Here is a 13,585-nt window from a genome sequence, read left to right as displayed (position 1 = left end):
AAAGAGCCCACGCCTAGGAGTCAGAGGACCTGGTTTCTAATTCTGGCTCTGCCCCTTGCCTGCTTAGTGACTGTCTCTCCCCGGATTGTCTTTTGCCTACCCCAGTGATTAGAACGGTCCTTGATACATAGCACTTCACAAAAGTGACAGTTAATTATAATTAGTCCTCCCTAATTCCACTGTGAGCCCCGAGAGGGACAGAGATTGTATCTGATCGGATTATCGTGCATCTACCCCAGTGCTTAGTGCAGTACCTTCATTCATTCATTTGTACTTGTTGAATGCTTTCTGTGAGCAGAGCACTGTATTAAGCGCTGGGAATTCAGCAATAAAGGGAGACAATCCCTGCCCACACCAGGTACAGTATAGAAGGGGGTTGACGGACATCAAAACACATTAGACAGGCATCAATTTATATATACATCAAAACAAGTAAACAGGCATTAATATAAATAGAATTATAGATAGGGATATATGCACAAGTGCTGTGGGGCGGGGAGGGGGATAAGATTGAGTTGGGGCGACGGAGCTGAGGAAAAGGGGTGCTTAGTCTGGAGGAGCTGAGCCTCTAGTAGGGCTTTGAAGGGGGGAAGAGTGAATGTTCGGCAGATGTGAGGAGGGAGAGCGGTTTGGATGGAGAAGAAAGGGCGGATCTTGGCGACGTGAAGATGAGGCCGGCAGGTTCTGGTGATGGATTGGATGTGTGGGGTGAATGAGAGAGCGGAGTCAAGGATGACACCAAGGTTGTGGGCTTGTGAGCCGGGAAGGATGGTAGTGCCGTCCACAGTGACGGGAGAGGACAGGGTTTGGGAGGGAAGATAAGGAGCTCTGTCTTGGACATGGTGAGTTTTAGGTGGCGGGTGGACATCCAGGTGGAGATGTCCTGAAGGCAGGAGGAGAGAGAACGGGAGGGGAGGTAGATTTGGGTGTCATCTGCGTAGAGATGATGGTTGAAGCTGTGGGAGCGAATGAGTCAACCAGGGGAGTGAGTGTAGATGGACAACAGAAGGGAACCAGGAACTGACCCTTGAGGAACCCCTACAATAAGGGGATGGGAGGGGGAGGAGGAGCCCGCGAAGGAGACTGAGAATGAACGGCCGGAGAGATAAGAGGAGAACCAGGAGAGGACAGAGTCCTGAAGCCAAGGTTGGTTTACGTGTTGAGAAGACACAGTGTCACAGGCAGCTGAGAGTGCCTAGCACATGGTAAGTGCTTAATAAGTACCATTAGCTGACGTCACCCGTTAGCAAACCAAGAATTAAGTGTCTTAACAAGGCGTCGTTCCTGGTCCTATTTCTTCACTCTGCCTTTGTTCTTTCTGTGGGAAGATCCTGTTTGGTTCAGAAGAGAAACCACCAGTACGCTAGTGGGGTTGGATCAGTGGTATTTAATGAGCGCCGAGTGCTGTACTGGGCACCTGCCATTCATTCATTCAATCGTATTTATTGAGCGCTTTTGTGTGCAGAGCACTGTACTAAGCACTTGGCATGTGCAGAGCACTGCAGCTGGTGCCCTCTAAACTTCCCCGGGTGATAACTTGAGAGGCCTAGAAGATGCTGAACTTGGGATGTCAGTCAATCAATAGTCCTAGTTATCTATCACCCAGACCAAAGGGATCAATGGATCGATGGCATTTATTGAGCGCTTTCGAGAGTATGGTATTTTTGCACTGCTACCACCCTGTTCTGAGATCTCATCCGATCCCGCCTCGACCCCTGCATGGGCCTCTTCGCTGTGCTCCTGGCCTCCACACCCTTCCCTCTCCAGTCTGTACTCCACTCTGATGCCCGGATTATTTTTCTGGAAAGCCATAGAGTCCACAACTCCCCACTCAAAAATCCTCCGGTGGTTGCCCATCCACCTCGGTGCCCAACAAATTCCTCACCATTGACTTTATTTTAATATCTGCCTCCTCTGGACTGTAAGCTCGCTGTGGGCGGGGAACCAGTCGACCAACTCTGTTGTTTTGGGCCCTCCCAATCGCTTTGTACACAGTAAGCACTCAATAAGTAACATTGATGATGGTGATTCAAGACCCTCATTCAGGTCAGTCGTATTTATTAAGCGCTTACCGTGTGCAGAGCACTGTACTAAGTGATTGGAAGAGTACAATATACCAAAACAACTTCACTGAACTCCTACGACCCAGTTGGGCACCCATTATCCCACTATCAACCTACGCCTCGATCTCGCCACCGACCCTTTGACCGCATCCTCCTCCAAGCCTGGAGTTCCAGCCGACAGTCCGCCCCTCTCCCTGCATTCAAAACCCTCCTGAAATCACACCCCCTCCGGGAAGCCTTCCCCCGTGCCGTGTACCCCGTGAGCACTTTGATCATCATCCCAATATCCCCAGCATTTAATCCGTATGCTGCGTTTTCCATATCTGCCATTTATTCTAATGTCTGCCTATTCTTGTAGACGCTAAGCTGTTTGTGCACAAGGATCACATCTACTATTATAAGGTAACTCAATAAATAATAATGATAATGGCACTTATTAAGCGATTACTATGTGCAAAGCACTGTTCTAATCGCTGGGGAAGTTACAAGGTGATTAGGTTGTCCCACATGGGGTTCACAGTCTTCATCCCCATTTTACAGATGAGGGAACTGAGGCACGGAGAAGTGAAGTGCCTCGCCCAAAGTCACACAGCTGACAATTGGCGGAGCTGGGTTATTGATGGTATTTGTTAAGCACTTACTATGTGCCCAGCAGTGTTCCAGGCGCCGGGGTAGATCCAAGGTAATCAGGTTGTCCCACGTGGGGCTCACAGTCTTCATCCCCATTTTACAGATGAGGTAACTGAGGCCCAGAGAAGTGGTTTGCGCAAAGTCACACAGCCGGTAAATGGAGGAGCCGGGATTAGGACTCCCGAGCCTATGCTGCTACTCTACTCTCTCTCATCATCATCATCATCATCATCAGTCGTATTTATTGAGCGCTTACTGTGTGCAGAGCACTGTACTAAGCGCTTGGGAAGTCCAAGTTGGCAACATATAGAGACACTGCCTACGCAACAGTGGGCTCACAGTCTAAAAGGGGGAGACAGAGAACAAAACCAAACATACTAACAAAATAAAATAAATAGAATAGATATGTACAAGTAAAATAAATAGAGTAATAGATATGTACAAGTAAAATAAATAGAGTAATAAATATGTACAAACATATATACATATATACAGGTGCTGTGGGGAAGGGAAGGAGGTAAGATGGGATGGAGAGGGGGAGAGGAAGGAAGGGGCTCAGTCTGGGAAGGCTTCCTGGAGGAGGTGAGCTCTCAGTAGGGCCTTAAGTGCTTAGTACAGTGCTCTGCACAAAGTAAGCGCACAGTGAATTCAATTGACTGGCTCCAGTCCTGCCAGCTCCTTCCATCACAAAACTTGTGTCCAGGTCTTCATACCTGGCTGCTTCCCCAACCTCTAGTTTTACATCTTGTCTAGATGGTAAGCTCCTTGGGGACGGGGATTATGTCAACTTTTTTTTTTTAAATATAGTATTTGTTAAGCTCTTACTCTATGCCAGGCACTGTACTAAGTGCTGGGGTAGGTGATAATAATAATAATAATAATGATGGTATTTGTTAAGAACTTACCATGTGCCAGGCACTGTTCTAAGCATTGGGGGAGATACAAGTTAATCAGGTTGGACCCAGTCCCTGTCCCACAATCGTAATCAATCATATTTATTGAGCGCTTACTATGTGCACAGCACTGTACTAAGCGCTTGGGAAGTACAAATTGGCAACATATAGAGACGGTCCCTACCCAACAGTGGGCTCACAGTCTAAAAGGGGGACAGAGAACAAAACCAAACATACTAACAAAATAAAATAAATAGAATAGATATGTACAAGTAAAATAAATAAATACATAGAGTAATATGGGCTCAGTCTTAACTCCCATCAACTTGTACTTCCCAAGCGCTTAGTACAGTGCTCTGCACACAGTAGGCACTCAATAAATACGATCGATTGATTGATTTTACAGAGGAAGTCACTGAGGACCAGAGAAGTGAAGAGATTTACCCAAGGTCACAGGGTTTACAATGGGCAGAGCCAGGATTAAAACTCAAGTCCTTCTGACTTCGAGGCCTGTAATACTAGTGTTGGCATTTGTTAAGCGCTTACTATGTGCAAAGCACTGTTCTAAGCGCTGGGGGGGATGCACAGTGATCAGGTTGTCCCACGTGGGGTTCACAGTCTTAATCCCCATTTTACAGATGAGGGAACTGAGGCTCAGAGAAGTTAAGTGACTTGCCCAAGGTCACACAGCAGACATGTGGCTTTATCCACTAGCCACACTCCTTCTCCTGTACTTTTCCAAGCAATGGGTACAGTCTTCTAGACTGTGAGCCGGCTGTTGGGTAGGGACTGTCTCTATGTGTTGCCGACTTGTACTTCCCAAGCGCTTAGTACAGTGCTCTGCACACAGTAAGCGCTCAATAAATACGATTGATTGATTGATTGATCACAGTATGATGCATAGTAAAGACTCAATTCCATTGACTGGTTACTAAGTGCCTACTTTGCGCACAGTACTGTACTAAGCGCTTGGGCGAATTCCATAGACACAATCCCTGCCCACACAAAATTTGGTCTAGGAGGGGAGGCAAACAGCAAATTACAGATAGGAATTAGTGATTCATCAATCGTATTTATTGATTTTTTCATTATGAAGATAGGCACGTAAGGGCTCCAGGCAGGGATGGGGGTCAGAGAAGCAGCGTGGCTCAGGGGAAAGAGCCCGGGCTTTGGAGTCCGAGGTCATGGGTTCAAATCCCTGCTCCGCCAATTGTCAGCTGGGTGACTTTGGGCAAGTCACTTCACTTCTCTGGGCCTCAGTTACGTCATCTGGAAAAAGACTGTGAGCCCCCCGTGGGACAACCTGATCACCTTGTAACCTCCCCAGTGCTTAGAACAGTGCATTGCACATAGTAAGCGCTTAATAAATGTCATCATTAAGTGCCTAGGGTACACAGGAACTGCTAAAGTGCCACTTGAGGGGGAAATAAAGTAGGGACATGATTCATTGGGGAAGGCCTGGAGGAGATGTGCTTTCTGAAGGGCCTTCAAGATGAGTAGCTTGGCTCAGTGGAAAGAGCCCGGGCTTTGGAGTCAAGGTCGTGGGTTCTAATCCCAGTTCCGCAGCTTGTCAGCTGTGTGACTTTGGGCAAGTCACTTCACTTCTCTGGGCCTCAGTTCCCTCATCTGTCAAACGGGGATGAAGACTGTGAGCCCCCCGTGGGACAACCTGATCACCTTGTATCCTCCCCAGCGCTTAGAAAAGTGCTTGGCACAAAGTAAGCGCTTAGCAAAAGGCATCGTTACTATTATGAGAACAGGGTTGCCCAGAGAGGAGCCAAGAGTGCGAGCTGGGGTGAAGTGGGAGAAGAGAAGTGAATGGTGCACCTCAAGGCTGGTGCTTGGGGAGCGCAGGGAGGGGAATAGCACGGAGACGGGAGGCAGGGCCATGAGGAAAATGGATATTTTATTGGGGGGCGGTCCCGCCCGGGCCGGCTCTCCTCCACGCAGTGCTCAGGACTCTGCTGGGGCCGGGGGTGTTGCTCACAGGCCCCGGAGGGCGGCTCGGTGGCCAGGGGGTGGCCAGTCCTGGTCTGTCGGGCCCGGCCCTGCAGCTCGGCGACGTGGTGGCTCTGGCTCCTATTCGGTCTCATACTTGTGTTTGATGTGTTTCCACAGTTTCTGAAAGGGGAAGGAAGATAGGCTCAGTCAGTCCATCAATCGTATTTATTGAGCGCTTACTGTGGGCAGAGCACTGTGTTAAGCGCTTGACGGCTACGGGGGCTGAAGGAGCGAGGCAGGGGGACGCAGAAGGGAGTGGGAGAAGAGAAAAGGGGGGCTTAGGGAAGGCCTCTTGGAGGAGGTGGGCCTTCAGTAAGGGTGAAGGCGGGGAGAGTCATTGTCTGTGGGATTTGAGGAGGGGGAGCGTTCCAGGCCAGAGGCAGGATGTGGGCGAGAGGTTGGGGTCAAGGATAGACGAACCTGAGATTTCTGCGCTTAACAAATACCACAATTTATTATCATCATCATCATCATCAATCGTATTTATGGAGCGCTTACTATGTGCAGAGCACTGTACTAAGCGCTTGGGAAGTCTAAATTGGCAACATATAGAGACAGTCCCTACCCAACAGGGGACTCACAGTCTAAAAGGGGGAGACAGAGAACAAAACCAAACATACCAACAAAATAAAATAAATAGAATAGATATGTACAAGTAAAATAGAGTAATAAATATGTACAAACGTATATACATATATACATTACATGGGGGAACTGAGGCCCAGTGAAGTGACTTGCCCAAGGTCACCCAGCGGACAAGGGGCGGAGGCGGGATGAGAACCCAGGTCCTCCTGACTCCCAAGCCGGGGCTCTCCCCACAAAGAAGCAACGTGGCTCAGTGGAAAGAGCCCCGGCTTGGGAATCAGAGGTCGTGGGTTCTAATCCCTGCTCTGCCACTTGTCAGCTGTGTGACTTTGGGTGAGTCATTTCACTTCTCTGTGCCTCAGTTCCCTCATCTGTTAAATGGGGATTAATACAAATACCACTATCATTATAAGTAATGATGATGGTATTTGTTAAGCGCTTACTATGTGCAAAGCACTGTTCTAAGCGCTGGGGAGGTTACAAGGTGATCAGGTTGTCCCATGGGGGGCTCACAGTTTTAATCCCCATTTTACAGATGAGGGAACTCAGAGAAGTTAAGACTGTGAGCCCACTGTTGGGTAGGGACTGTCTCTATATTTGTACTTCCCAAGTGCTTAGTTCAGTGCTCTGCACACAGTAAGCGCTCAATAAATATGATTGATGATGATCAAGTTAAGTACTTAAATATCACAATTATTACCAGAGAAGCAGCGTGGCTCAGTGGAAAGAGCCCGGGCTTGGGAATCAGAAGTCATGGGTTCTAATCCCTGCCCTGCCACTTGTCAGATGACTTTGGATGAGTCATTTCACTTCTCTGTGCCTCAGTTCCCTCATCTGTTAAATGGGGATTACTACAAATACCACTATTATTATTATTATTGTAAGTAATGATGACGGTACTTGTTAAGCGCTTACTATGTGCAAAGCATTGTTCTAGGTGCTGGGGAGGTTACAAGGTGATCAGGTTGTCCCACAGGGGGGCTCACAGTTTTAATCCCCATTTTAAAGATGAGGGAACTCAGAGAAGTTAAGTACTTAATAAATATTACAATTATTACCAGAGAAGCAGCGTGGTTCAGTGGAAAGAGCCTGGGCTTGGGAATCAGAGGTCATGGGTTCTAATCCCAGCTGTGTGACCTTGGGCCAGTCACTCACTTTATCTGTGCCTTAGTTACCTCATCTGTAAAATGGGGATTAAAACTGTGAGCCCCCCGTGGGACAACCTGATCACCTTGTAACCTCCCCAGCGCTCAGAACAATGCAGCCCATGCTGCACTTGCCAGCTGTGTGACTTTGGGCAAGTCACTTAATAATAATAATAATAATAATAATAATGATGGTATTTGTTAAGTGCTTACTATGTGCAAAGCACTGTTCTAAGCGCCGGGGGAGATACAAGGTGATCAAGTTGTCCCACGTGGGGCTCACAGTCTTCATCCCCATTTTACAGATGAGGGAACTGAGGCTCTGAGAAGTTAAGTTCATTCATTCATTCAATTGTATTTATTGAGCACTTACTGTGTGCAGAGCACTGTACTAAAGCGCCTGGGAAGTACAAGTTGGCAACATATAGAGACGGTCCCTACCCAACAGTGGGCTCACAGTCTAGAAGACTGTGACTGTGCAAGTTAAGTGACTTGCCCAAGGTCACACAGCAGACATGTGGCGGAGTCTGGATTCGAACCCATGACCTCTGACTCCAAAGCCCATGCTCTTGCCCCTGAGCTATCTCTGGGCCTCAGTTCCCTCATCTGTCAAATGGGGATGAAGACTGTGGGCCCCACATGGGACAACCTGAGCATCTTGTAAATTCCCCAGCGCTTAGAACAGTGCTCTGCATTCATTCACTCATTCAGTCGTATTTACTGAGCGCTTACTGTGTGCAGAGCACTGTATTAAGCGCTTGGGAAGTACAAATTGGCAACATATAGAGACAGTCCCTACCCATCAGTGGGCTCACAGTCTAGAAGGGGGAGAACAGTGCTCTGCACATAGTAAGCGCTTATATGTTGCCAACTTGTAAGAGAAGCAGCGTGGCTCAGTGGAAAAGAACACGGGCTTTTAAGTCAGAGGTCATGGGTTCAAATCCCCACTCTGCCAACTGCCAGCTGTGTGACTTTGGGCAAGTCGCTTAACTTCTCTGGGCCTCAGTTACCTCATCTGTAAAACGGCGATTAAGACTTGTGAGCCCTCCTGTGGGACAACCTGATCACCTTGTAGCTTTCCCAGTGCTTAGAACAGTGCTTTGCACATAGTAAGTGCTTTATAAATGCCATCATTATTACTATTATTACTTCCCAAGCGCTTAGTACAGTGCTCTGCATACAGTAAGTGCTCAATAAATACGACTGAATGAACGAAATGCCATTAATAATAATAATAACATTAATAATAATATTAATAATAATTCATAGAGAAGCAGCGTGGTGCAGTGGAAAGAGCTCTGGCTATGGAGTCAGAGGTCATGGGTTCAAATCCCAACTCCGCCAATTGCCAGCTGTGTGACTTCGGGCAAGTCGCTTAATCAATCAATCGTGTTTATTGAGCGCTTACTGTGTGCAGAGCACTGTACTAAGCGCTTGGGAAGTACAAGTTGGCAACATATAGAGACAGTCCCTACCCAACAGTGGGCTCACAGTCTAGAAGCTTAACTTCTCTGGGCCTCAGTTCCCTCATCTGTAAAATGGGGATTAAGACTGTGAGCCCCCCCGTGGGACAACCTGATCACCTTGTAGCTTTCCCAGTGCTTAGAACCGTGCTTTGCACGTAGTAAGCGCTTAATAAATGCCATCGTTATTATTATTCCCAAGCGCTTAGTACAGTGCTCTGCACACAGTAAGCGCTCAATAAATACAACAATGAATGAGATGCCATTATTATTAATGATAACGTTAATAATAATAGAGAAGCAGCGTGGCACAGTGGAAAGAGCTCGGGCTTTGGAGTCAGAGGTCATGGGTTCAAATCCCAGCTCCACCAATTGTCAGCGGTGTGACTTTGGGCAAGTCACTTCACTTCTCTGGGCCTCAGGTCCCTCAAATGGGGATGAAGACTGTGAGCCCCCACCATGGGACAACCTGATTCATCCATTCAACAGTAAGAGAAGCAGCGTGGCTCAGTGGAAAGAGCCCGGGCTTTGGAGTCAGAGGTCAGGGGTTCGAATCCCGACTCCACCACAAGTCTGCTGTGTGACCTTGGGCAAGTCACGTAACTTCTCTGAGCCTCAGTTCCCTCATCTGTAAAAATGGGGATTAAGACTGTGAGCCCCACGTGAGACAACATGATCACATTGTATCCCCCCCAGCGCTTAGAACAGTGCTTTGCACATAGTAAGCGCTTAACAAATGCTATTATTATTATTATTATTATTATTCATTGAGCGCTTACTGTGTGCAGAGCACTGTACTAAGCGCTTGGAAAGTACAATTCGGGAACAGATAGCGACAATCCCTACCCAACAGTGGGCTCACAGTCTAGAAGGGGGAGACAGACAACAAAGCACAGCAAGTCGGCAGGCATCAATAACATCAAAATAAAGAGAATTATAGATATATACACATCATTAATAAAATAAATAGAATAATAAATATGTACAAACATATACAAGTGCTGTGGGGTGGGGACGGGGGTAGAGCAGGGGAAGGGAAGCAGGAGCAGAGGAAAAGGAGGGCTCAGTCTTGGGAAGCCCTCCTGGAGGAAGGCTTTGAAGGGTGGGCGGGGGGAAGAGAGCTAGATCACCTTGTAACCTCCCCAGCGCTTAGTACAGTGCTTTGCACATAGTAAGCGCTTAATAAACGCCACAGTTATCATCATGATTTTTAATAATTATTAATAATTATTGATGATTAATTAATAATCATTGCTAATGATTAATTAATAATTGTTGATTATAATAATGATTCCTTAATGAGTAATTCTCTAATTATTAGAGAAGCAACGTGGCTCAGTGTAAAGAGTACGGCCTTTGGAGTCAGAGGTCATGGGTTCAAATCCCGGCTCCAGACTGTGAGCCCACTGTTGGGTAGGGACTGTCTCTATATGCTGCCAACCTGTACTTCCCAAGCGCTTAGTCCAGTGCTCTGCACACAGTAAGCGCTCAATAAATCCGATTGATGATGACGCATGATCTTGGGCAAGTCACTTCACTTCTCCGGGCCTCAGTTCCCTCATCTGTAAAATGGGGATTAAGACTGTGAGCCCCACATGCCTGATCACCTTGTACCTCCCCAGCGCTTAGAACAGTGCTTTGCACATAGTAAGCGCTTAATAAATGCCATAATAATGACAATAATAAATATATGGCCAAAGTCACCCGGGGGGAGCTCCTGACTCGCAGTCCCGGGCTCTCCCCGCTAGGCGGCGCTGCCGGGCTCCTGACTCGCAGTCCCGGGCTCTCCCCGCTAGGCGGCGCTGCCGGGCTCCTGACTCGCAGTCCCGGGCTCTCCCCGCTAGGCGGCGCTGCCGGGCTCCTGACTCGCAATCCCGGGCTCTCCCCGCTAGGCGGCGCTGCCGGCCGACGGGGGAAACTGAGTCAGCTTCGGCGCAAGGTCATCCGGGCCGCGTGCCTCACCCCCTGGTTGAGGTGCTCGTAGAGGGCGTCCCCGCCCTGGTCGAAGGCCCGCTCGAAGACCAGGACCCCCACCACGATGGTCAGGGCGAACCTGGACGTCCGGCGGAACAGCAGCGAATACAGCCGGCTCCCAAAATCCCCTCCCGCCATCTTTCCTCACCACCGAGAGGGAGCTGCCTTCTGCGTTCTGCGCCTGCGCCGACCCCCGTCCTCCCGCTCTGCGCCTGCGCTGATCCCCTTGCTCCCTCTCTGCGCCGACCCCCGTCCTCCCTCTCTGCGCCTGCGCCGACCCCATCCTCCGTCTCCGCGCCTGCGCCGACTCCCGCCCTCGTCCTCTTCGCCCCTCGAACGCGCGCAAGGCCCGGTGGGTATTGTAGTCTTCCCGAGGAATTCAGACCACAGGCATTCTTTCAGTCGTATACATTTATTTATTAAGCGCTCACTCTGTGCAAAGCGCTGGGGGAGGTGGAGAAGCAGCGTGGCTCAGTGGAAAGAGTCCGGGCTCTGGAGTCAGAGGTCTTGGGTTCAAATTCCGACCCTGCCAATTGTCAGCTGTGTGACTTTGGACAAGTCATTCCACTTCTCTGGGCCTCGGTTACCTCATCTGTAAAATGGGGATTAAGAGTGTGAGCCCCCAGGGGTCAACTTGATCACCTTGTAACCTCCCCAGAGCTTAGAACAGTGCTTTGCACATAGTAAGCGCTTAATAAATGCCATTATTATTATTATTATTACAAGGTGATCAGGTTCGCAAGGCCCGATGGGTATTGTAGTCTTCCCAAGGAACTCAGACCACAGGCATTCATTCAATCGTATTTATTAATGAGGGCATTTATCCAGCGCTCACTCTGTGCAAAGCTCTGCGGAGGCTGTAAGCGCTTAGTACAGTGCTTTGCACACAGTAAGCGCTCAATAAATAAGATTGAATGAATGAATGAATACAAGGTGATCAGGTTCGCAAGGCCCGATGGGTATTGTAGTCTTCCCAAGGAACTCCGACCACAGGCATTCATTCAATCGTATTTATTAATGAGGGCATTTATTAAGCGCTCACTCTGTGCAAAGCGCTGCGGAGGTTGTAAGCTCTTAGTACAGTGCTCTGCACACAGTAAGCGCTCAATAAATACGACTGGATGAATGAATGAATACAAGGTGGTCAGGTTCGCAAGGCCCGATGGGTATTGTAGTCTTCCCGAGGAACTCAGACCACAGGCGTTCATTCAATCGTATTTATTAATGAGGGCATTTATTAAGCGCTCACTCTGTGCAAAGCGCTGGGGAGGTTACAAGGTGATCAGGCTCGCAAGGCCCCATGGGTATTGTAGTCTTCCCAAGGAACTCAGACAACAGGCATTCATTCAATCGTATTTATTAATGATGGCATTCATTAAGCGCTCACTCTGTGCAAAGCGCTGGGGAGGTTGGAAGCGCTTAGTACAGTGCTGTGCACGCAGTGAGCGCTCAATAAATATGATTGAATGAATGAATGAATACAAGGTGCTCAGGTTCGCAAGGCCTGATGGGTATTGTAGTCTCCCCAAGGAACTGAGACCACAGGCATTCATTCAATCGTATTTATTAATGAGGGCATTTATTAAGCGCTTACTCTGTGCAAAGCGCTGGGGAGGTTACAAGGTGATCAGGTTCGCAAGGCCCGATGGGTATTTATTAATGATGGCATTTATCAAGCGCTCACTCTGTGCAAAGAGCTGGGGAGGTTGTAAGCGCTTAGTACAGTGCTCTGCACACAGTAAGCACTCAATAAATACGATTGAATGAATGAATGAATACAAGGTGGTCAGGTTCGCAAGGCCCGATTTGTATTGTAGTCTTCCCAAGGAACTCAGACCACAGGCAGTCATTCAATCGTATTTATTAATGATGGCATTTATTAAGCGCTCACTCTGTGCAAAGCGCTGGGGAGGTTACAAGGTGATCTGGTTCGCAAGGCCCGTTGGGTATTGTAGTCTTCCCAAGGAACTCAGACGTCTAACAGGCATTCATTCTTCTTCTTCAATCGTATTTATTGAGCGCTTATTGGGTGCAGAGCACTGTACTAAGCGCTTGGGAAGTACAAGTTGGCAACATCTAGAGACGGGCCCTACAATCGTATTTATTAAAGATGGCATTTATTAAACGCTTACTCTGAGCAAAGCACTGTTCTAAGCACTGGGGAGGTTACAAGGTGATCAGGTTCGCAAGGCCTGAAGTGTATTGTAGTCTTCCCAAGGAACTCAGACCACAGGCATTCATTCAATCGTATTTATTAATGATAATAATAATAAGTATTATTATTATGGTATTTGCTAAGCGCTTACTATGTGCCAAGCACTGTACTAAGCGCTGGAGTAGATACAAGGTAATCAGGTTGTCCCACGTGAGGCTCACAGTCTCAATCCCCATTTTACAGATGAGGTAGCCAAGGCACAGAGAAGTTAAGTGACTTACCCAAGGTCACACAGCAGACAAGAGACGGAGCCGGGATTAGAACGCACGACCTCTGGCTCCCAAGCCCGTGTTCTTGCCACTAGGCCATGCTGCTTCTGATGGCATTTATTAAGCGCTTACTCTGGGCAAAGCACTGTTCTAAGCGCTGGGGAGGTTACAAGGTGATCAGGTTGTCCCGGGGGGGGGCTCACAGTCTTAATCCCCATTTTACAGATGAGGGAACTGAGGCACAAAGAATAATTAATAATGACGGCATTTATTAAGCGCTTACTATGTGCAAAGCACCGTTCTAAGCGCTGGGGAGGTTACAAGGTGATCAAGTTGTCCCACGGGGGGCTCACAGTCTTAATCCCCATTTTACAGATGAGGGAACTGAGGCTCAGATAAGTGAAGTG

The 13,585-nt window shown here is 48.2% G+C and overlaps 1 protein-coding gene across 1 annotated transcript; it reads right to left on the bottom strand.

Annotated features, from left to right (window-relative positions):
- Positions 1–5,473: 5,473 nt before the first annotated feature.
- LOC119942583 (cytochrome b-c1 complex subunit 9) lies at positions 5,474–10,936 on the bottom strand. Its single transcript, XM_038763427.1, has 2 exons — positions 10,743–10,936; positions 5,474–5,707 (listed from the first exon to the last, which is right to left on the bottom strand). Exons 1-2 carry the CDS (start codon positions 10,890–10,892, stop codon positions 5,666–5,668), a joined length of 192 nt encoding a protein of 63 aa, XP_038619355.1. The 5' UTR covers positions 10,893–10,936; the 3' UTR covers positions 5,474–5,665.
- Between the last annotated feature and the right edge of the window lie 2,649 nt (positions 10,937–13,585).

The sequence above is a fragment of the Tachyglossus aculeatus genome, chromosome 21, assembly GCF_015852505.1.
Source record: "Tachyglossus aculeatus isolate mTacAcu1 chromosome 21, mTacAcu1.pri, whole genome shotgun sequence".
NCBI lineage: Eukaryota > Metazoa > Chordata > Mammalia > Monotremata > Tachyglossidae > Tachyglossus > Tachyglossus aculeatus.
The sequence above is the reverse complement of the archived record's forward strand: the minus strand, read 5'-3'. Positions and strand labels throughout refer to the sequence as shown.